Source organism: Chroicocephalus ridibundus, chromosome 1, assembly GCF_963924245.1.
Source record: "Chroicocephalus ridibundus chromosome 1, bChrRid1.1, whole genome shotgun sequence".
NCBI classification, from domain to species: domain Eukaryota; kingdom Metazoa; phylum Chordata; class Aves; order Charadriiformes; family Laridae; genus Chroicocephalus; species Chroicocephalus ridibundus.
This window is the reverse complement of record NC_086284.1, coordinates 121475906-121496035: the sequence shown is the minus strand read 5'-3', so window position 1 is coordinate 121496035 and position 20130 is coordinate 121475906. Positions and strand designations below refer to the sequence as shown.

Here is a 20130-nt window from a genome sequence, read left to right as displayed (position 1 = left end):
AACGCTAAGTATTCACAGTCCAGTATCTGGATGGTGAGTATCACAGCTCTTGGCCATTATTACACATTTATTATTATTGCTGATGCTGCTGTTGTTATTATTACTATACTCTGTACCTGCCGTTGGATTCTAGTTTTAGTGATTTATGATAGCACGGAAGTCTTCAATAAAGATTCGCTCTTGATGTGACTATCAGTACGCTTGAACTGAAACAGGAGATAGAACACGCTCTTAACATACAAGCAATTTGCTCCATTGCATGCTGGAATGCAGCCCAAAACTTCTTAGAAGGCAGTTCAGGTTTATGCTGCTGGTTTTCACAAGCTCATCTGCCCTGGAGAGCTGAGAGAACTAATTACTGACAGCCTTGTATTACTGAAACCTCACGGTGTCCCAGGGGTTTACCCCGTTCTTACTTTAAGAAAGTGATGGGCTTTGGCTTGTTTTGTTTGGTGTTTGGGGTTTTTTTTAATTATTTTTATTTTCTTCAAAGAACAATTAGTTAATTTGGTTGATATTAATAATCCTTGATGGAAAGAGACGCGGGGAGGGGGGGAAGCCGTTGAGGAAACCCTTCGCAGCCGGTTCCAGGGCTAAGAGTGGGCTGGCAGATAATTACGGTGCGTTCACAGACGATTAATCAGGCGTCAGGGCATGAGCTCGGGTACTGCCGGTCGCTGCCCTCCCTGCACCAAAACCCGTAGCCGCCTGCCGGGGCGGCGGGTCCCTGCCTATCGGGCGAGCGAACGGGCGGAGTCCACCGCCGCCTGCGGGCGGCACTCGCCCCGGGGGCTACCGCGGACGGGACGGGCGGCGGCGAGGTTGTGGGGACGGCCGGGGCGCTGTCGCTTCCCGAGATTCGTTTTGTCCTTCCCTCCTTGCTTCCAGGATCTTGGCAGCGCCCGTGCCCGGTGACCCACCGCCGGGGAAGGTGGGGCCGCCGCCCCGGAAAGCGGATAGGAGCAGCTGCTGGGTGCTGCAGCCCGTCCCCGAGCCTTCCCCCCGCCTTTTCTAACCGGGAAGGACCCCTCCCGCGCCCCGGGCCCCGAGGTGACGGATTTACGCAGTAGTTGCCTCACGAAGCTTGCGTGACATCAGAAATCAGCGCCGGCGAGTGGCGCCCGGTGCTCATTGGGCTTTATACAACTTTTCAAAAGTTGGAGAAGTTTCACAGAAGATCGCTAAGGACAAGTGGATCCAGCCCAGGGGTACAGTCGGTGGCCCAGGAGACCTCTGAGGTGCGGTTTGGGAAGGTACGGCATAGTGAAGGCTTTGCTCTTTAGTTGCTCTAGTCTTACAAGCTTTTTTTCTTTTTATTTTTTTCCTTTTTTTTTTCTTCTTCTTTGTCTTTCTTTATTTTCCCCTCTAATACGCTAAATTGGGTTTATGACCTAAAGGGACTTTTTCTGTGGCCAGTATAGCTATGCAGTAGCACATTTCTTCTCCGTGTGAAATCTGTATGAAATCTTGTAGCTACAGTGGGTGTTAAGGACTTTAACAGCATTAAAGCAGTGAGATAGAAGGCTGTTATTGAAAGCAGTGCTTTCCTGCAGGTATGGCCCATCCTTCTCTGGTTTATACATACTTCTATAACTCAAAATTTCTCCCTTACTAGCTATGCTGGCCCTTGATTTTTGCATGTTTTTAGGAATATCTATCTGAATTTCTTAGAGCCCTACTCAAGTATCTGGCTATACTGTATGAGCTGACAAATTCATTATTCACTGGGCTTGTTGACAATGGATTACTGTTTCTTGATTTTACACATAAGAATCTGGTCTGTATTCATGCTTGGTAACTGCGGAGTTGTATCAGGAGTTGTTTTAGCACAGCATGCTTAAAACTTAAGGGCCGGCTACTGGTTGTGTGCATATGCGTTGTGTGCACAAGCTTGATAGGAGTTTGTTTCTTACATAGCTTTTTATTTTCTCCCTCTAATTAATTTATTTATTCATCAGCCCTCCTTTTTTAAGCTGTATGATAACACAGAAAATGCTTTACAGTTGATTCTCTCTTCTATTTTTTTGCATGTTGTGAAAGCCTTTAAAAAGTTAGGCTTTGCATATGCTCTTGACAGAAGACACTCCCAACAAGCATCAGCTAGTTGTGCAGACGTTGGCAAAAAACCTCAGGTGTAGGTGATGTGCGTTACAGACATATTTTATGCGAAATAATGTTTCCACGTAAATATGACACTGTCTTCAGTTCCAGGGAGGTCAACAATTCAGTTGTGCTGTGGTAATATTAACTGATGGAGGGAACAGGAAGCAGGCCTAAAGCTGTTTACTAGGGAAGGCAGCAACACAACTCTGTTTTTGCCCTTTTCCCACCTTGGAAATATATTTGTATGCAGCATATGCAGTATGCCCCAAATCTTCCCCAATTCATGCAGTTTTGGACAGACGGGGAGTCCTGAAGTCCTTGGAGAAGTTGCTTTCAAATTGTCCCTTGATCTTGCAAGCTAACGGCGCCTCTCTCCCAAGTGCCGCAGCTAGTCCTGGACAGCCAGTACCTCACAATTCTGGTGGATTAATGCCTTTCTAAATTCCATCCTGCAACGTTTTCTCCACCTTGACCAGAGCACTTTCTATGTTGTATAATGAGACCCATCAGAACTCACCGTCTGTCCCCAGAACTATGTTTTTTTTTTCACATGACAAAGCTACCGTTAATGTTTGCACCCCAGGGATGTGATGCCACCAGAAGGTGATGTTACTAAGTCATGCATCTCTTCTTATCTTTCTTCAGGTGAAGCAGATTTTTTCCCTTCCAAAATGACTTTCCGAGCTCTGGTTTTGTGCCTGGCTTGTGCTGGGCTTGCAGAGGCAAATGGTAAGTTGAATTTCCGGAAATCTGCATGAAAATTGTTGGGGAACTGGTTTCTGATTCCTGAGGCTTCAGCAGTCAGAGTAAGAGGCAAGAACAGGTGAAATACAGATTGCTTGTGCCATTTGACATAGTTAGACAGCTGAGGCATAGATATGGAGCTGGCAGATGTGACACAAGACCTCCTGGAGCGGCATTCGGAGATGGGAGGGACATGCAGCATCCCATATCTAGAATGACACTGGACACCATTGTTCCCCTGAGTTCACAACATCTCATAGTGGATCCTTCCTGCAGGACCAAATCTCTCTTTTCTTCCTTTCCCTCCCTCTCGAATGCACTGCATACACTGAAGCTATGTAGTCCAGAAATTCTCTCTAGTTCTTCGAGAACGGCTTGGCATGCACTTCCCTTGTGCATTTAATATTCCTCTAGCTTTTAGGAAACAAAAACTGAGTCTTTGCTGAGAATGGGAAGCCATGAGGTGATTTAATAAAACTGAAGTGGGAATTCTGCAGGGATGGGTACTGAAATTGAGTGCGTCTTTTTACTTTGAATAGTTCAGAAGAAAGCCAGAGCCTCAGCCAATGTAAATCAACATAACGTCATTGATTTCTAGCAGGAGGTGGGGGAAGGACTTTTCGGTGGGGGAAAACCATAGAAACAAGATGTAATTGATGGAATTGTTGTGTCTGTGGGTAATCTAGGCTTTAGAATCAGCGTTAGGCTTCTGAGTGTGTGATATATCTGCCCATTTCGCTATTTCGTGTCACCACAGTCATTCCACAGGCGGAACACAGAAACGTGACGGTGGGCAACAACGTGACTCTCGGCTGTACCCTGACAGAATCCAAGGATGTTGTGCAAGTGACATGGCAAAAGGACTCTGAAAAATCACACAATAATATAGCTACGTACAGTACCCTAAAAGGATTAAAGATTCATGAGCCCTATCAAGACCGAATGAATTTCACGAGTCTGGTACTCAATGAGACAAACATCACTTTTTGGGACACTAGAATGGACGATTCAGGGTGCTACACGTGTCTCTTCAATACTTTCCCTTTCGGCTCCATCTCAGGACGTACCTGCCTGACTGTGTTTGGTGAGGTTCTCTGCAGGGGTATGCCTGTAGTGGGAAAAGAGGTGTTTTCTCACTCCCAGCATTTTCTTGAGCAGACTCGGGAGCGGCAGTGGTAGGAGCATCCCTCAGTGGAACATGGTGTAGAAACAGAGTGTTACTGCTGTAAGCAAGACTCTGTGGTGTCATATTTGAGCCAGTTGTGGTGGCTTTGGCTCTGGGCTGTCCTCGTTCGTTATTCTGAGTAGCAGGTAAAAAGCAAGGAGGGGGATAATTGTTTGTAATCCCCTGAGCAATCCCAGCTGGAACTTGGGCAAACCAACATTGCCGGTTTCCTCTTGGTGCTGGGTACAACCCCAGTGCTGTGAGCTGCTGTGCCGAGCCCTACCACTGATAGGGAATTGGCAGATAGGAGAGCAGCATGGACCGAGAAATGGTTTAACTGTAACAGACTGTTTTAAAACCCGGGATTTCAGGTTGGGGTATATAACTTCAGTATAAGGGAAGGAGTATTGATTCACCGGGGGGGAGACTTGACCCAATGAACTCTTCTTGCATTCCTGTGCCGTGGGGCTCAGTGTGAATCCAGTAAGCTTTGCTCTGATTGATAATGGTAAAATTGTTGTTACTAATTATGACTCGGTGCTCATTGTGGTGATGGATTGTCTCATTTGTGTGTTGGAAGGTCTCAATGCATCTGTCCATTACAACATTTCCGAAGGTCATTTGATTGCCACCTGTAATGCCGTTGGCTTCCCAGAGCCCACCATCACCTGGAACAACTTATTCAATTCTACTCCTACACAGGAGACAGTCAGGCACACCAATGGGATGGTGTCCATCACCAGTAAGCTGGAGATCTACAACACTCAGAGCATCGGTGCACAGGGTTTGACCTGCAGAGTAAGCAACACAAATGAAAAAATGGAATTGCCTGTGAAAATGAAAAGAGGTAGGTGAACAATACAAGCTATTTGGCAGTGTTTTCCTGGCCTTCGTGTTTTGCAATAGCATGTTTGCATAGAACGGGAATGAAATGTGTGTGTGCCAAGTGAGAAGAAAGGAAATCCTACTTTGCTTTCATTGCCATCTTTGAGATGATAACATATGGGAGTCCTGCCCAAGAGGAAAAAAAGCCAAACTAGTCAGCTAGGGAGCTATGGGTTTTTACAGGCACTATGCATTTTGCCACAGGTTGAACTTCAGTTTTCACACAGGCTTTCACAGTTTCTTTGACAATCCAAAGGTAGATATAAATATTTGTCACATGATATCTATCTAGATGAAGTAAAAACTGTGGGTCACCTAATGAACACTGAAGTGGAAGTTGTGAAATTAGTAACAAACTATCTCTGAACAGCAATTGACCAAATGTTTCAGTTAAACTTACTACCTCTTTTGGTGCAGTTAACGTGTATATTATGTTTTAGTTTCTGTGACATTTTGCTAAGACACGTGTAATGGTTAGGGAGGAATAGTATTTTCAGGCAGACAAGAAGGTGATCAGTTGAAGATACTTACATTGATTTTTATGGGGAAATCTTAAATACATCAGTGTAACATCTGAATATCTTGTAGTGCTAATTTAATTTCTTCCAACATTCTGTTCTTCTGGAGGGACTTTCACCCCAGTCCTGTAGATGAGAAACAGAAATATTAAAAGCTGAGGTACCATTCTCAGTTCGCACAGGAACATTGACTTAGGTGATTTAAAATTCATGTCTCCAAATCCAGAGCCTTAAAAGGAAGACCACTTGGAAATTAGAAAGACAGGAAAAGCAGCTTGGGATTGTGGGTTAATTCTCAAATTATGTGCTCAAGAAGTGGTTGTTACAGGAATAGTAGTAAAGAGTAAGACCTGACTTCTAATATCTTCTCTGTAAAAGTTCAAAAGCAAACTTTTTCTTAATTCTGAGTGATACTAACTTAAAAAGCATAATAAATCCTTTTTTCCTGTCTCAAATGCAATATTCTTTTGTTTTGGCCTTTTAAAAAGGAAAAGTGTATCTCAGAAAGCAGGGAACTAAGACCATTGTTATTCCTTGCTAGGAGAATGAAAAATCAGCTAATGGCTTGTTGTTTTAACAGCCTTATATTTTAGAGAAATTCAAATGAATAGTTCAACCTAGGTTTTTTAAAAGACGTGATAGTTTTGGCTTGATTCAAATAAATTTTAATTCATAAAGTTTTCCAGCTAGCATCAGTGAGCGTTGAAACGAGCCTTCGTGTTACCATTTTGATTAGTGGCAGTCAAATGAAGTGGCTAATACCTAATACCAGGGAGGGACATTTACTCTCAGATGCTGAGTAGAGCTACTTGCAGGCATCAAAACATAGCCTGTCTGCTCTTCTGAAAGTTGATTGAGCCTTCATGACAGTGGTAAGTGTTTAACAGTAAAAGGAATAACTCTTACTTTACAAACAAAAACCTCAAATTCTGGACGAACAAAAAAACTCTTCAGAAAGTGTCAAGACTTGTATAAAGTTCTGCTTATGTAGACATGCCAACTACTGTATCAGGTATGGGAATGAGTTTTCTTTGCTGTGGATGAACATGAGCACATCTTCTCTCCACAAAGCATTTTCTGTGGGCAAGTAGGTTCATCTTTGAAGATACACACGCTCACTCTCTCTTTTGAGCAATTGCTGCTTTCACGTAGCTTAGCAATAACTTTCACCATCTCAATGAGGACCACTGTCATTAATCAGATGTCCTCTTGGCTCTTTTTGCTCTTTTTTTCCTATATAAATTAGTTCAGTTTGGTGTATTTTTTGTTGGTTTGTTTTTACAGAAGAAGGATCCTCGTTGCTTTGGCTGATGATTATTGTGGGGATTTTAATTGTCATCATAGCTCTGACTGTCACGCTGTGTTGGAAGAAGAGGATGTGCAGGAGGAGTTGAAGTGGTGAGTCACTGATGCATGGAAACCAATGGGTTTTGTAGAACCCATAATAAGGTCTGGTCATCTGCAGAGAAGAATGAGACACTGTTGAGGTACCATTAGGAGGTATGAGACTGTCATATTGGACGAGTAGACTTTATAATAATATGTTTACAGCTATTAGAGGTTGCCTCAGTTGCATGTTATTTTACGAGCTGTTTTCCCACTGCTACTGCCGAGGGACAATGCAGGAGTATAAACTCTGAGGGGAGGATCCGAGCAGAGCAGGACATGCTGCTCGTGGTTTGCTTTAAGGCAGAAGTCTTACCAGAAGCAATGCCCTGGTCTTTCACATTTTCATGGAGGGCCACAAAACTGTCCAGTGTAAGTATGCTGAAAGAATTTTTGGCAAAAGAGGTGTGTTGGAGAGAAACCCACTTATGCACACTGACATGATGTCAAGGGTATGGCTTTCTTCTGTCTTTGTATTTTTAAGACAAACCATGTAATAGGATGGAGAAGCACACTCAAACTTGGCATGTGAGCCTGCTTACTAATGATGAGTTAAAGAGAAAGTGCAGTCAGTGTAATGTCCTTGTATGTGTGATGACCTGATCACAGATCAACTCAACTTTCTAGTCTTAATTACTAACAACAGAATGAAAGGAAAAAATTAGAGGAGGCGGGAGGCCTTAGGCTCCAGAAATTGCAGAAAATTGGTGGTTGTTGGTAGTTTCACTCTTGTTTAACTAGATCAAAATGCTGTGTCTGGCTTTAAATTCTACTGATATGTTCAGAAACACCAGCACACATTAACTCAGTTCCTGATATTTAGATACTTGCTTCATGATGATAATGTGATGTAAGGTAGGGAAGCGTTTCCAGGAATTGTTAACTTATACCTACAGCATCTACGGTTATGAGAGGCTGATCTAGTAAATCTGCTACTGCCAGAGATGCAAAATTCTTCACTGAAAGAGAAATAAACACTTATTACACCCCAGATATAACTTCTTAATTGTAAAGCATATACGAGCTTTCCATTGATCCTATAAGCAATTCAGAAGAGAAAATTTCTGTTGAATTTTTAGACCAACCTGGAAGTTAAAGGGCAAGGAGCTGGTCCTTTATGTTTTTTAAAGGATCAGAAGAAAAAGGTGAAATGCTCAAAAGAAAGACGTGTATCTTCATTCTTGAACAACCATTCCAAACACAAATGAGCTTATACTAAGTAGACCTTGAAGGAGGGACCTTGAGGGAGAGGTCTGGGATCACCCGCTAGAGCAGATCAGAGAGTGAATAGGCACTAAAAAGTGTAGGTGCGGCCTTGCAGTGTTTCAAAGGCTCTTCATTGCATCATGCCAGATGAGGAGAACGACACAGGGATGCTGTGACTGCACTGGTGCCTGGAGCAGGAGCAGGGTCGGTCAGTGAAACATTGCTTGGCAAGTACTAGGTTGTTCATGTTTAGACTGGGCTGAGGATGTTAACATACCTCCTGGTGTGATTCTGGCCCTTGGATAATAGCGGTTCCCCAGGCAGTGCCTGCACGTGGTTCCAGCAATAGCTTATGACAGGACCATCCCCAGCAGGCAGTGTGGTTAGCTTCACAGTGGGTTTCCTATGCCCTACTCCATCTGCTAAGCATGAGGCTTGGAACCCTCAAGCCGTTTCACACATCCTTGTGCCACATCGTGGATCGTACAAGACATGATTTCTTGCTGTGGAGACGCTGCTCTAATGCACAACAACAGAGCCAACACATTACTTCGGAAACTTGGAATAGAGCCCCCTCCCCTCCACTTGTAAGAAAAGCATAAGACACAGAAAAGCATAATATGTTTAAACTGAAAGCACTGTGCCCCTTCTCCCATACCTAATGGCTCAGAGCTTGAAGCCCCCATGTGTCATCAGGAGAAGTGGGGTCTCACGCCTTGCTGCCTGGGAGGGCGTCTGGATTTCTGGCCTCATGCGTGTGCTGGTGTGTCACAGGCTCGAGACTTCATGTAAATACCTGTTCAGTGGGGCAAAGAGGGTAAATTAGACAAGCAGTGTGTAGAAATGGGTGTAAGTTCATTGTATTAGAGTTTTTCAACAAAAGGAGGATTTGAGGGACTTCAATTGTTAGTGTTCCTTCCCATTTATCGTAGGTTTTGATGAACTGTGGCGCCAGGATGTGACTTCTGCAGTGGGCTTGTAAGTTGTTCAGTCTCTGTTCTTTTAATGTAGTCTAGTTTTTATCAGTCATAGTCTGTAGCTTTTCAGTTGCATTTTAGTCTTGAGTTTTGAAAATGTAATACGTGCATAAAGGCAACATTACTTTATCCAGAGTAATTTTGAACAGCTGATCTTATTCCTTCAGACCGTGACAGCTTAGGGAAATGTGTAGTCTATCTTCCTAATGTACATCTGTTTCCCAGAAGGCCTCATTAATTAGTTTGTTGTAAAACTCCAGTACTGGTGCAGTTTGATCATTCTGTCACCATCTGATTGTGTGTGTGTGGGTTTAATTTTTTTTCTGCTGTCAATTGCTGGAAGTTACTTACAATTTATCTTGTTTATGGTTCCACTGTCACTTTCCCAGCCTAATCTTGAGAAAGCCAAGAATACCTGGGAGCTACAGTAATTTTTAACGCTATGTTTAAAGTGCATTACCACTCCGCAAATACCACATTGTAATGAGGAAATCCCCTACGCATCCTTAGCTCCCCTCTGAGCAGCACACAGTGGACCCTAGTCTGGTTTCGCAGTGACTTGTTTTTTCCCTGATGGTCTGTAAAATTTGTTTATGCTTTTTAAAGCATTGGTTGCAGTTGATTCACCCGAAAGAGAATAACATCTTGCAGAAAGCCCTTTTCTGGTTTTATTCTCTATTATCTGCAGATTGTGTTGGAACAAGGAGCAGCTCCTACGTACACATTTCAGGACGCGCTTTTTGTAACAGCACAATAGAGAGCTAATAGCGCTGGGTGGAGGATTCCATGTCTGTCTGAGGTCATTATCTGGGCCTTCAATACTTCTTTTCATTCTCCACTAGATAACAAGCAAAGCCTTTCCAGTCTTGTCAAGATGCCCGGTTTTAAAAGTAAAACAACAGCTTTTTGTTTGGCTGGGGACCATTCTCCATCAAAGTTTCTTCTCTTCTGCTGTTGAGAGTATGGTTAGTTTTTGCTTTGCTTTTATTTTTGTTGTTTCCCTCTTCTCCATGGTAGACGCTTGGGAATCAGGTGAAGAGCTGGGGCTCAAAGTTGATCTCCTGTCCCTCAGGTATTTGTGTTGTGTACGTTACAGAGCATACATACATTTGGGTTTCTCCCTGAAAACATCCCAAGTGAAGCATCTTCACAATGTCTGGCAAAAAGTCACTCGTTTGGAAACAAACTGAGCAGCCTTTGTGGTGAGAGCTGATGCAAAAGCTTTGGAAAACTCACACCTTCATCCTCTGCCAGGCAGTGAGACAAACCTAGCCGTCGCTATCGCTCAGTTTAAGCATGATGAGTAGGGTGCAATGAATCGCCAGACATAACTTCACCCATGCTGGAGATTTCTCAGTAAAAAGAGATTTCTTCTGGTGAAAAGTTACACAATTTCCTTCATGGCTCAACTAACAGAGCTTAACTGTAGACACCGATAACATGAAGCAGTCCAGGTAACAAGCCGAGTGCCTGGATAAAAACAAAATTAAGGCTGTTACTCTGAATAAATTCCTGTGATTTACCTGTTGCATACGTGTCTCAACCTGAATGATTTGCACAGCATCAGTTGTTTATTTCAAGGCTTGCAGGAGGATAATATTTCAGCCTGGCCACTTAAAAAGCTTTATAGTCAGTTCTCAGGACCTAGCAGCCTGCAGGGGAAAAACATTCCACGCAAAGAGTTTTCTGGAGGCTTGTGGTGGTCTGTGAGGAAGGGCTATTTCACAAATGGATATAAAGGCCAGCATGATATTTATTATTTTTTTTTAAGCATTGGTATGTTGATTTTTTTTTTGGGGTAGCTTATGCATGTTTTGCCAAGTGGAAAGCTTTAGAAATGGTCAAATAGTACATTTGTGTTTAAAAAGCTCTAAAAACAGGACAAAAAATTCTTGGAGCTTGTTGTTGAATAGATATGAGGCGACTTAAGAAAGCTGAGCAGGTTAGGTGAACCTGAAAGAAGAAAACTTGGAGTGATAGAAGAAGAAACTAGGTCAGATCAAAATATCTGTTGTGTAAAAAGTGCCAACATAGCAATGTTTTTTTCCTGTTCAGGAATTGAAACATTCAGGTTTTCCTTCAAGCGGAAATTTTATGGAACTTAGATTAAGCGGCATTAAAGTTTGTGTTTCAAGATGTTTGTGTTTGAATACAGCCAACTGTATTTCAAAGAGATGCTGAACCTCAGTGTAGCTCAAGTGTTACGCAAGTGATATAAAACAGATGGACAATACCTCTTTGTTACCAGCTAGAGATCACTTAATACCCTGAATAGGAATTCCAGACACTCTGATTATTATTTTTTGAAATTTGAAAGTTGCTACAAATAATATAGATTCAGGTCTGTTAAGCCGCAAATAGCAATTTGGCTGATGAGCTGTAATACGTAGGTGTCAGAAACCTAAATTTTAGTGTCCAAAGAAGTCTTGAAAGATTGTGAAATATGGGAGTCTTGTGCAGGAGATTCCAATTCTTTGTGAAAGTTTACAGGAATAAGTGCTTGTGCACACTTTCCATTGGTTTGTTTATAGTAAAGATAGGAATTATTTCTGGAAAAGCCATTAGAGTAGTATCCTCTAGTGTTTATTCAGTGTGGCAAAGGCTGTGTTTCTAAGCTTTGGCTTAAAAAATACGGCAATTCTTATTTTATCTGTAGGACTTATTTCTTCTGTAGATTTGCTTTGGCATTCCGCTGTTTTTCTTAATATTAAGAACCTAGGTAGTTGAGAGCAACATAGTAGCAGCTCGGTTTTAGGAGACTTTTCAGCGTAATTTTTCCTAACGTGACAGCTAAATAGCAGCCTTTCAGATGATAAACTCGGGACATAACTCCCTCTTTCATGAGGCAGATGGATATAAGGCACACTGCTTACAGAGGAATGGGTCTCTGGCCGTCCTGTCCCAGATGGGGAGACTCATTTTAGAATCGCCTTGGTTTCCTCCCAAGTGTGGCTTTGTCATGAGTAGGAGATTATATTTGTCCTATTTTGAATTCCCCAAAATAGCAAAAATATGCGGTGGTATGTTTACAACAGCCTCATTCCTTTACCATTTTTAACACTACACCAAAAAAAAAACCCAGAAAACAAAAAACCACAGTGTAGAAACATAGTAGCCAAACAGACCTAAACAGAGCTAATGAGGGGAAAAAGAAAAAAAAAACCAACACAACAAAACAAAAACACCCAAAACCCACCAAACTACAAAAACAACCATACACAAATGTCAACAGAGGGGTAATTCTGCTGTCAGGCTGCCCATCATGCAGAAATATTTCACAACTCAAGTGAAGATGTTTTCTGGGTTTAATCAGACGCTGCTAGACAACTCCCGTTCCCTTGCAAGTCCCTTAATTTTCTGATCACAGAAAGGTGCCTGGCAGTACCTTCCAGTCTGCATCATACACAGAGAGAGCACGGGTGCTTTTTCCAAGCTTTCCGTGATTTAGTGCTACCCGTTTTCATTGCGAAGGGCAGGGGTGGCTGGTGCTTTGCTCATTTTCCCATCGTGTTTTGCCCCAGCGTTTTTTTTGCTGGGAAAAGCGTGCTCCTTGTCCTGCTTCCCGTTTTGGAGAAAAACTGGGAGAAGGAGTGGCAGAGGAGGAAAGGGGGGAAGGCACGTAGATGAATTCAGGTCTCCTGGGGCATGGCTTGGGTTTTTGTCTGGAAGGATGAAATGAATCCCGTTTGCCACTGAAAGTATGAAGGTAGTGGCGTGGGAAACAGCTCAGGAGAGGTGTGGAAGTACGGGCTACTAAAGACGAAATTCTTGCTTTGCAAACAGGGAGGCCTTCATTATGTGTGACTAACACAATTCCTGTGCCTCACATCTGTGCTTGTATTTCATTATGAAGTAATTTTCCAGTTCTTCATTCTCCTTTTCATTCTGACAATAGGGGTTTGTATATAAGCAGAAAATGAAATGGCTGGCAGCTGAAAGGGAGGAAAAATAGCACTCTTGTGATATATGAATAGTTGCCCCTCTGTTTCAATTTCTTGTTTACTTTCTTGGGAAGAATTATTTATGTGCTCAACTGTGAAATGTTTTTCCTTTGCAAAATACTATGGCTCAATGCAGAGTGATTAGGTAAGGAGATGGAAACCTTTCTCTTACTCTTCTACGTGAAAAGTAAGGATGCCATATATTTTATTATTTTTTCAAAGCCACATAAAGGTAGTGTCATAAATTTGGTCTCAAACATCAGAATGATATTCTGAAATATCAAACTATTTATATATTCAATAATTAGCCTCATTTGTGTATTACCAACCAGGAATGTTGATTTGCTTTTCACAGTTTATAAATCCATTTAGAGTTTTATATATTTCTTATCTCACTGTCATATTTTGAATTCTGCAGTGTGTGTGGTTTCCAGAATTAAAAAAAAATAAAATGTTTGGTTTAGTAGTAGGTATGTAGTAAGTTTGGGGTTTTTTAAAAAAAATCATGTAACCTTGTCTTCAGATCAGTTTTTTTAAAATCTGAAATGTTGTTTGAACAGGTATTGATGGCCTTAGTTTAATGAAAGTACAGTGTAATAACTTTTCCAATTCATTTGTTATCGTATTAGTAGGAAATGGAAAATGCCTTTTTGCTTTTTTTGCCTTTTTTTTTGTTAGTAAATCATTCTTATTGTATGCAAATAGATTAATATTAATTCTGAAAATTTGTCATGCCACATTCCATGTCTTTTGCTAGGAAATGCCGCCTTAATTTTTTCCACTGTTTAAATATGCAGTAAGGCTTTGCACTCAGCTGCCAATTTCTACATTCAAAAAGGGACACTACATTGTCCAGTTACTTTTGAGGTACCTTATTAAATTTTCGGGAGATGCAAGCAATTGAATGTCAAGCCATGCTTATGTTGAGGCAGTGGGGGCATTCTGGGGTGCGCTGTGTAGCAGTAGTTGGGATGGCCGCAGTCAGCTTAAGGGCTGGCTGATGGTGCTGTGCAGCACAAGCAGTGAGTGCCACCACATGCTTGCTGCTCTGGTGTTTACCTGAAGGCAGGAACGGCTTTGAAGATTATCTTTCCAAATTTCCGTTGTAGGCCCAGAACCACAGAATGGCAGGGCTTGGAATGGACCTTCGGAGACCATCTAGTCCAACCCCCCTGACAAAGCAGGGTCACCTAGAGCAGGCTGGACAGGAACGCATCCAGGCGGGTTTTGAATATCTCCAGAAAAAGAGACTCCACCACCTCTCTGGGCAGCCTGTGCCAGTGCTCTGTCACTCTCAAAGGAAAGGATTTTTTCCTTATGTTCAGATGGAATTTCCTGTGTTCCAGTTTGTGCCCGTTGCCCCTTGTCCTGTCGCTGGGCACCACTGAAAAGAGTCTGGCCCAGCCTCTTGACACCCGTCCTTTAGATATTGATAAGCATTGATGACATCCCCTCTCAGTCTTCTCTTCTCCGGGCTAAACAGACCCAGGTTCCTCAGCTTTTCCTCATAAGAGAGATGCTCCAGTCCCCTGATCATCTTCGTAGCCCTCATATGTGTTATGGTGGGATGTGCAAACTTCATCCTGACATGTGTGTGTGTGCATCTCCTCCAGGTTTCTGAGGAGGGCTGGCTGCTGTTTGCTGTTTAAAGCAATAGGAAAGGGAAGAGCAGAATGGCCAGTGAGGTGGGTGAAGGCACGCTGCCGCGTGTTCCCAGAGAGTGCTCCAAATGCCAGTAGGGCAAAGGCCAGGAGTCTTTTTTTAACCACATCTCTTTGGCCCATCGTCGCTAGGCACTGTAATCAGAGCTGTAGAGTGATTTAGAATAATTTTAGGGTGGGAAGACTATCTTTGGTGGGGGAGAGACAAAAAAAAAATCTAGCAGTTGCCTTTTATGGAGTACTGTGAGCTGGGCTGATTTTTAAATCTTGGTGATTGAAATCGCCAGGCAAGAAGCTTTGATTTAAATCTTCCAATGTAGTTTCGATTTCTCCTTCTCTGTTTTCATTAGTGTACTTAAAAATAAATGTTTGTTGTTGTGGTTGTACTATACAGGTTTCCCTTCAGCAATGGTAAACGTAAATTCACGTCTAAGTTGCTTTCTTGCGTACTATAAATTACCTGGCTTTTAAAACACCTTTTTCAGTAATGTGTTTCCCTCTACACTGGTATGTCTTTTGGCAGGTACTGCCAAGCAGGATCGCTTGGCTTCCTCCCAAGGCCAAGCGGTTTGTAAGCCAGCTCCTGCCCTTCTCCTGGTAGTAAATGGCTTTGAATGGGGTGTTGGCGAGCTGGGTAGTTTATCCCCACCCAAGGAGAAAATGCTGTTGCATAGTATGATATTTTCATAACTCTTGTTTTCAGGCTTTCTCATAAATATGCTCCCAAAGGAATTTTTTTTTGCTTAAGGAGAAAAGGGGAGAAATTTATTTCCCCTCCCCCCGCCCCCCCAGTTTTAAGATTATTCCTCCTTGGAGCATGACAAAATAATGAGAGGGCTGAACATCCCTCAGAGTATCCATTTTGAGAAGTTGGCGGCAGGATGTTGTCGGTGTGGGTCAAGCTGGATGGAGTCCGTGCTGCCTGCTGGGAGCGGTGCCGCCGCCTGTGGCTCCGCAGGCATCTCCTGCGGTGCTCCGGGCAAGCGGCACTGGGCTCAGGTGTTCTGGGTTTAGGCACAGATCCTTCTGCGTAACAATACTTTGTGTGGCAGGCATGCGTCTGTGCTGTTAAAGGTAACGTATCTTCTTAAATTTAAGGTAAGGTATTACCTGTCGTGAGCAAAGGAAGCAAGGGGGAGCACAGGCTGAAGCCAGTTCCATTGTGGCTTAGGAAGACGCGCTACTCGTTGTGCAGCAGGGAAGGTCCTATGGTTGTTCACTAAAGGGCAGTTTGAGACTGTTCCTCCCCACTTTCCCCACTGTTTGTTTCTCCACCCAACACCCAACAGCAACCAGCCTGCTCAGCAAGATCTGAGGCAGCAACACAATGGCCACTATTCATCCATTTTCCTGGTTTTTTTACTTTGTGTTCTAGGATCCTAGAGGATTTCGATTCACCTACCAGATCACTACAGCCTAGCAGCCTGAAGTCAACATTACAAGCAGTGACTGGACGGACTGGAAAGAAACAGCAATAAAAAGGAAATACATCACTCTACCCTTCATAGACACAGAGTTGATCACTGAAAAGACTAGCACAATGTTTGTTATCCGGTCTAGATGCCTATTCATAAAAAGTGGGACCAGAGGGACCACTTAGTCCGCTCCTCTGCTGCTGGGCAAAATCTGCTTTGCTTGTGCCACTCTTGGTACTGCTAGTGTGCAAAATGTATTTGCCTTCTTTCAGTTGAGTTTTGAAAATGTCCATGGATGGAGGCTCTGCAGGCTCTGTGGGGATGCTCTTCCAGTGCCTAATCGCTCTCGCGGTAAAGAGGGGTTTAATTTTTGCAAACATCTGTCTGCAATTTCACTTGCAGCAACTCTTCATTCATCGCCCTCTTCCTGACATCTGGTTTTCCTTCTTTTACCTGTCTGACCCAACTCCTTTTCCTTGGTGTACGTATGAATGTGCCAATGACCATATAGCTTAACTCTCGACCTGCTGGACTCAAACCACACCAAATCTGCCAAAATTCTTGGGGAAGACCAATAAGGCTCCAGGCAGGTTGCAGATTAGAGGCAGTAGCTGCCACACTTGGTAAAGAAGAGTTGTAAGTAGTTTATTTAATTTGGCTTTTCTTTCAAATCCCGAGGTGGTGGATTTTTTTTAATATATAAGTGAGGAGGAGATGAAAGTGAAGCCCAGTAGTTGGAAGTATTGCCATCCCCATCTTTCTTTTCCTTTCTGTTTTGCTGTCATTCTCTTTCTGTTTTTAATGGAAAAACTCTGTTAATATCCCAAAGTAGCCCTTGCTTAGCTGTCAAAATGCATGTCCTAAGTTTGTCAATAGTTCTCATGGTCATCTTATGCACTGTTCAGAATAGTCTCCCCGTCTTCATCCTTTTTTGTGGTGTCTTTTTAAACACAGGCAAATACCTCTGCTGGCCAAAAGCTATTATTCCCTACTTGGACCTTGTGTGGGATGTTACAGTCTGGAGCTAACTATCGTGTGTCACTGCTGCGAATGTAATGGTATCAGTGGGGAATTTTACAGAGGCAGAATTGACTGCTTTGTCATGGTTTTGGTAGCGGAGAAAGATACTGCACTGCTCTTGCAAGCTGGGACCTAACGCTGCTCCTGCCCCAGGCAGGACCGGAGCCCCTCTCCCCACCACTGCCCCTGGTTGCTCCTTGCTGCCTGCCCAAGCCTGCAGATCTGGCCATTCCCAGGCTTAATCCTCCAGTTGCCCATGTGCCCTGCTTGCTGGGGCGTCTCCCGGGCACTGCCTTGCAGCTCTTCTCATTTGTGAGGGGTGGGAGCCTCGGCGTGCCCTCTGCCTCCCGGCACCTCGCCAGGGCTCCATACCCGCTTCATTTGTTTGTGCATCTGCAACATTCCATCTTACTAAGTGCGTAGCGTTTTGGGGGGTTTTTTTATGTCATACGTTTACCAAGAGTACAAACTGTCAGTCTCAAAAAATCAGCCGAGAAGATCTAGCAGATACAGGACTTGTGATAAGTGTTCAGAACCAGTATTTTGTTGGGTTCCAGAGCAGCGGCCTCTCTAGAGTCTGGCAGAAGTTGTGTGTGTGTGCGCATATATATAGGTCTGTATGTATTACTGAGGACATGAGGGGTGACGTTTGCTGTTACTGTTGTAGGTGCAATATGAATTGTTTATTTATACTTCTAATTTAAAAAAAAAAATAAATAAATCTGATCCATCCAAAACACCAACTGGTCCATTTGATTTTTTTCTTCTGCTTGTTTGGGATATCAGAAACACTTCATTGCAAATTGTGCTTTTTTTTATGGTTTTGATTTACACTTTGCTTCCTTTCTGTATACAGAAAGTGGGACTTCAGGGGGTTTTTAAGATAGTTTGGGGTTTTTTTTTTTCAAAAAGAAATTTAAGCAAAACATCTTTTGAGAAAAATTTACAGAAGTATTTTTGACCACAGCAGTGCTGTGGTTTACTTCAGATTTGAAAATAATTTCCATCAACCAAAAAAATAGTATTTTATATATTTAGTGATATTTTGTGTGTGCCATGTTCATTGCTTAATGATTCTTTATCTGAAGTTACATGCTCTACTGATGTACAACTGTCCTTATTTCTGTATTTGCCTTTTTTGTAAAGAAGCCAAATAAAGTAACTTTGAACATAAGGCCACGATTCCTTTAATTTGTAGCACACTGTTTGCGAGCTTTTATAAATCAATGAGGGAAGCCTCATACATGAGCTCTAAGCGCATGAATAATTCCTTTGGGAAAGGCAGTAGTGACCTGGTGTATTCTTTAAGATGAGAACTTTTGAGAGGAATAGTGAAACCACAATAATTTTTCTTTGTCATGGCACGAGCTTGCACTTTTATTTAAAGGATGTGATAGTGAGAAACTTGGATCTAGTTAAAAGGACGTGGCAATGCTGTCATCTCCCTAAAGGAGCCGAACGTCATGGGATTATGTCCCAAGTCTTGCAATACCAGTGAAAGGCAGCAGTTTATTGCTCGTGTGATCTGTTGGAATGAAATGGGCAGTGATTTCCAGATGTTTTGAGATTGCAACATAAACTCCCACTCTTGTTTTTTCAGGGAAACAGATGATTGCTACTGATGGTTTCTGAAGAACTTCCTACTAGATGCTGGCTGGAAGTGCAAGTCTCATTGCTGACATGCCTCCCCCTGAGTGATGGTGGTTAGTAGTTTCTTCTCCTGGGAATTTGGCACTCTAAGATCAGCCAGGTCACCTCTCCATGCCCAAAGGGAAAGTAGCAAGCCAGCAGCACCGCTGCCCTGAGCATGGTGCAGGGCAAGCTGTGGTTTTCCCAGGCAGAAGACCAGTTTTTTCCATGCAGAAGAGCAGAAGGGCTTCTTGCCATGGCCTGGGAGCTCCTGGCAGAGCTGGGTCATGTGTTGCTTGGCCAACCAGTCATGCGGTGAGTTGTGCTGGCAGAGCAGGGCAGGAACGAAACAACGAGGGCTGGAGCTGAGGTTGAATGGCCTTAGAGAAAGTAAGATTGGTCACTCTTAACTTCACGAAAGATAAACAAATGCAGAGTAGCAGGTTTCCTCAGGGAAGCCTCAAGGCTTTCTGTAAAAAGCTGCTTTTTTGGCTGACCGCCTGCTCCTCAGAACCTGTCAAGATGTTTTCTTTTGTTTTCGAGTCACAGTGAATTGTTTAGTTCCCACAGCTGTGTCCTCTGTTTGTGTGCTTTTTGTCCCTGGAATGCTGAAGGATGCCATTATTCTTAGTTTTGAGTTGTGCTGACATACAGGGCAGGAAGGTGAAGTGTCTACTAGAGATAACACTTTCCATGCATGGCTGCGGTGATGGGAATAAGGGGTCTTCAAAACCCCAGCAGGCAAGGCTGGGTTTCTAGGAAAGAGGGAATTTGCAAAAAAAGTGTTGCTTCTGATGGCAGTATGAGGATGACTTTTCTTTTTGCCTTGGGTGTTTTCCCATTGCCTGGCCACGCTGACCACGCAGCCCGGGTTTGGGGCAGCTGCTCCAGCTGCCTCTGAAGAAGTGAGAAATGCACGCTTGAGTTTTTTTTTTCATGTATCCTTACCTCAGCTTTCACTGATCCATGAATTTTGCTTCTGCACAACACAGTTGCAGTTTCCAAGTCTGAAAAGTAGACTTTCTGGATGCTTCCAGGTGACTCCTACCCTGTCCTGTCATCCCATGTGCCTGCCTGCTTCTCTCCTGTGCTGCCCAGCTGCCGCCCTGCCAAACAAAATGCTGTTTGCTTTGAAAGCTTGGTGGTAGCTGTTCTTCTCCAAGTCTGCTGCATAACAAACTGTCAAGGAAGGAAGGGCAGGATAATTTTTGAAGCTGAGAGGATGTATTGGGGGTTTTTTGTCTGGATTTTTTTTTCCCCTGAAGTTAGCATCAGAATCCACACTGGAGAAGAATTTGCATGTTGATGACCAGTACTTATCACCCAGAAAGGCTTAAAGAGCTTTCAACTTTAAGTTGAAAGAAGAACTTTCTTAAGAACACTTAAATGTGTTCTCCTGAGACCATGTGCAGTGAGCAACATACACTTTCTGTATATAGGGATCACCTGCTGCCTCCTCGCCGGGACCTAGTGCCATTTT

At 43.1% G+C, this 20130-nt stretch overlaps 1 protein-coding gene across 3 annotated transcripts; it reads left to right on the top strand.

Annotated features, from left to right (window-relative positions):
• Positions 1-484: 484 nt before the first annotated feature.
• On the top strand, positions 485-18154 carry LOC134521913 (OX-2 membrane glycoprotein-like). Of its 3 annotated transcripts, XR_010072902.1 has the most exons (7): positions 485-1253; positions 2749-2832; positions 3605-3931; positions 4593-4859; positions 6700-6813; positions 8940-8985; positions 15962-18154. XR_010072902.1 is itself a non-coding variant. In XM_063349040.1 (6 exons), the coding sequence occupies exons 2-5, from the start codon at positions 2775-2777 to the stop codon at positions 6807-6809; spliced, it is 762 nt and encodes a 253-aa protein (XP_063205110.1). In that variant the 5' UTR covers positions 510-1238; positions 2749-2774; the 3' UTR covers positions 6810-6813; positions 15962-18153. The 3 variants fall into 3 exon arrangements, 2 of the variants coding, with proteins under 2 accessions (XP_063205110.1, XP_063205097.1); XM_063349040.1 differs by lacking the exon at positions 8940-8985 and having other exon boundaries at positions 510-1238; positions 15962-18153; XM_063349027.1 differs by lacking the exon at positions 8940-8985 and having other exon boundaries at positions 513-1253; positions 15962-18153.
• Positions 18155-20130: the final 1976 nt, after the last annotated feature.

Coding starts and splice junctions, on each gene's coding strand:
- LOC134521913 (XM_063349040.1), top strand. CDS start 2,775: ATGACTTTCCGAGCTCTGGTTTTGTGCCTGGCTTGTGCTGGGCTTGCA. Junction 2,833..3,604: donor TGGGCTTGCAGAGGCAAATG/GTAAGTTGAATT, acceptor GTGTCACCACAG/TCATTCCACAGGCGGAACAC. Junction 3,932..4,592: donor TACCTGCCTGACTGTGTTTG/GTGAGGTTCTCT, acceptor GTGTGTTGGAAG/GTCTCAATGCATCTGTCCAT.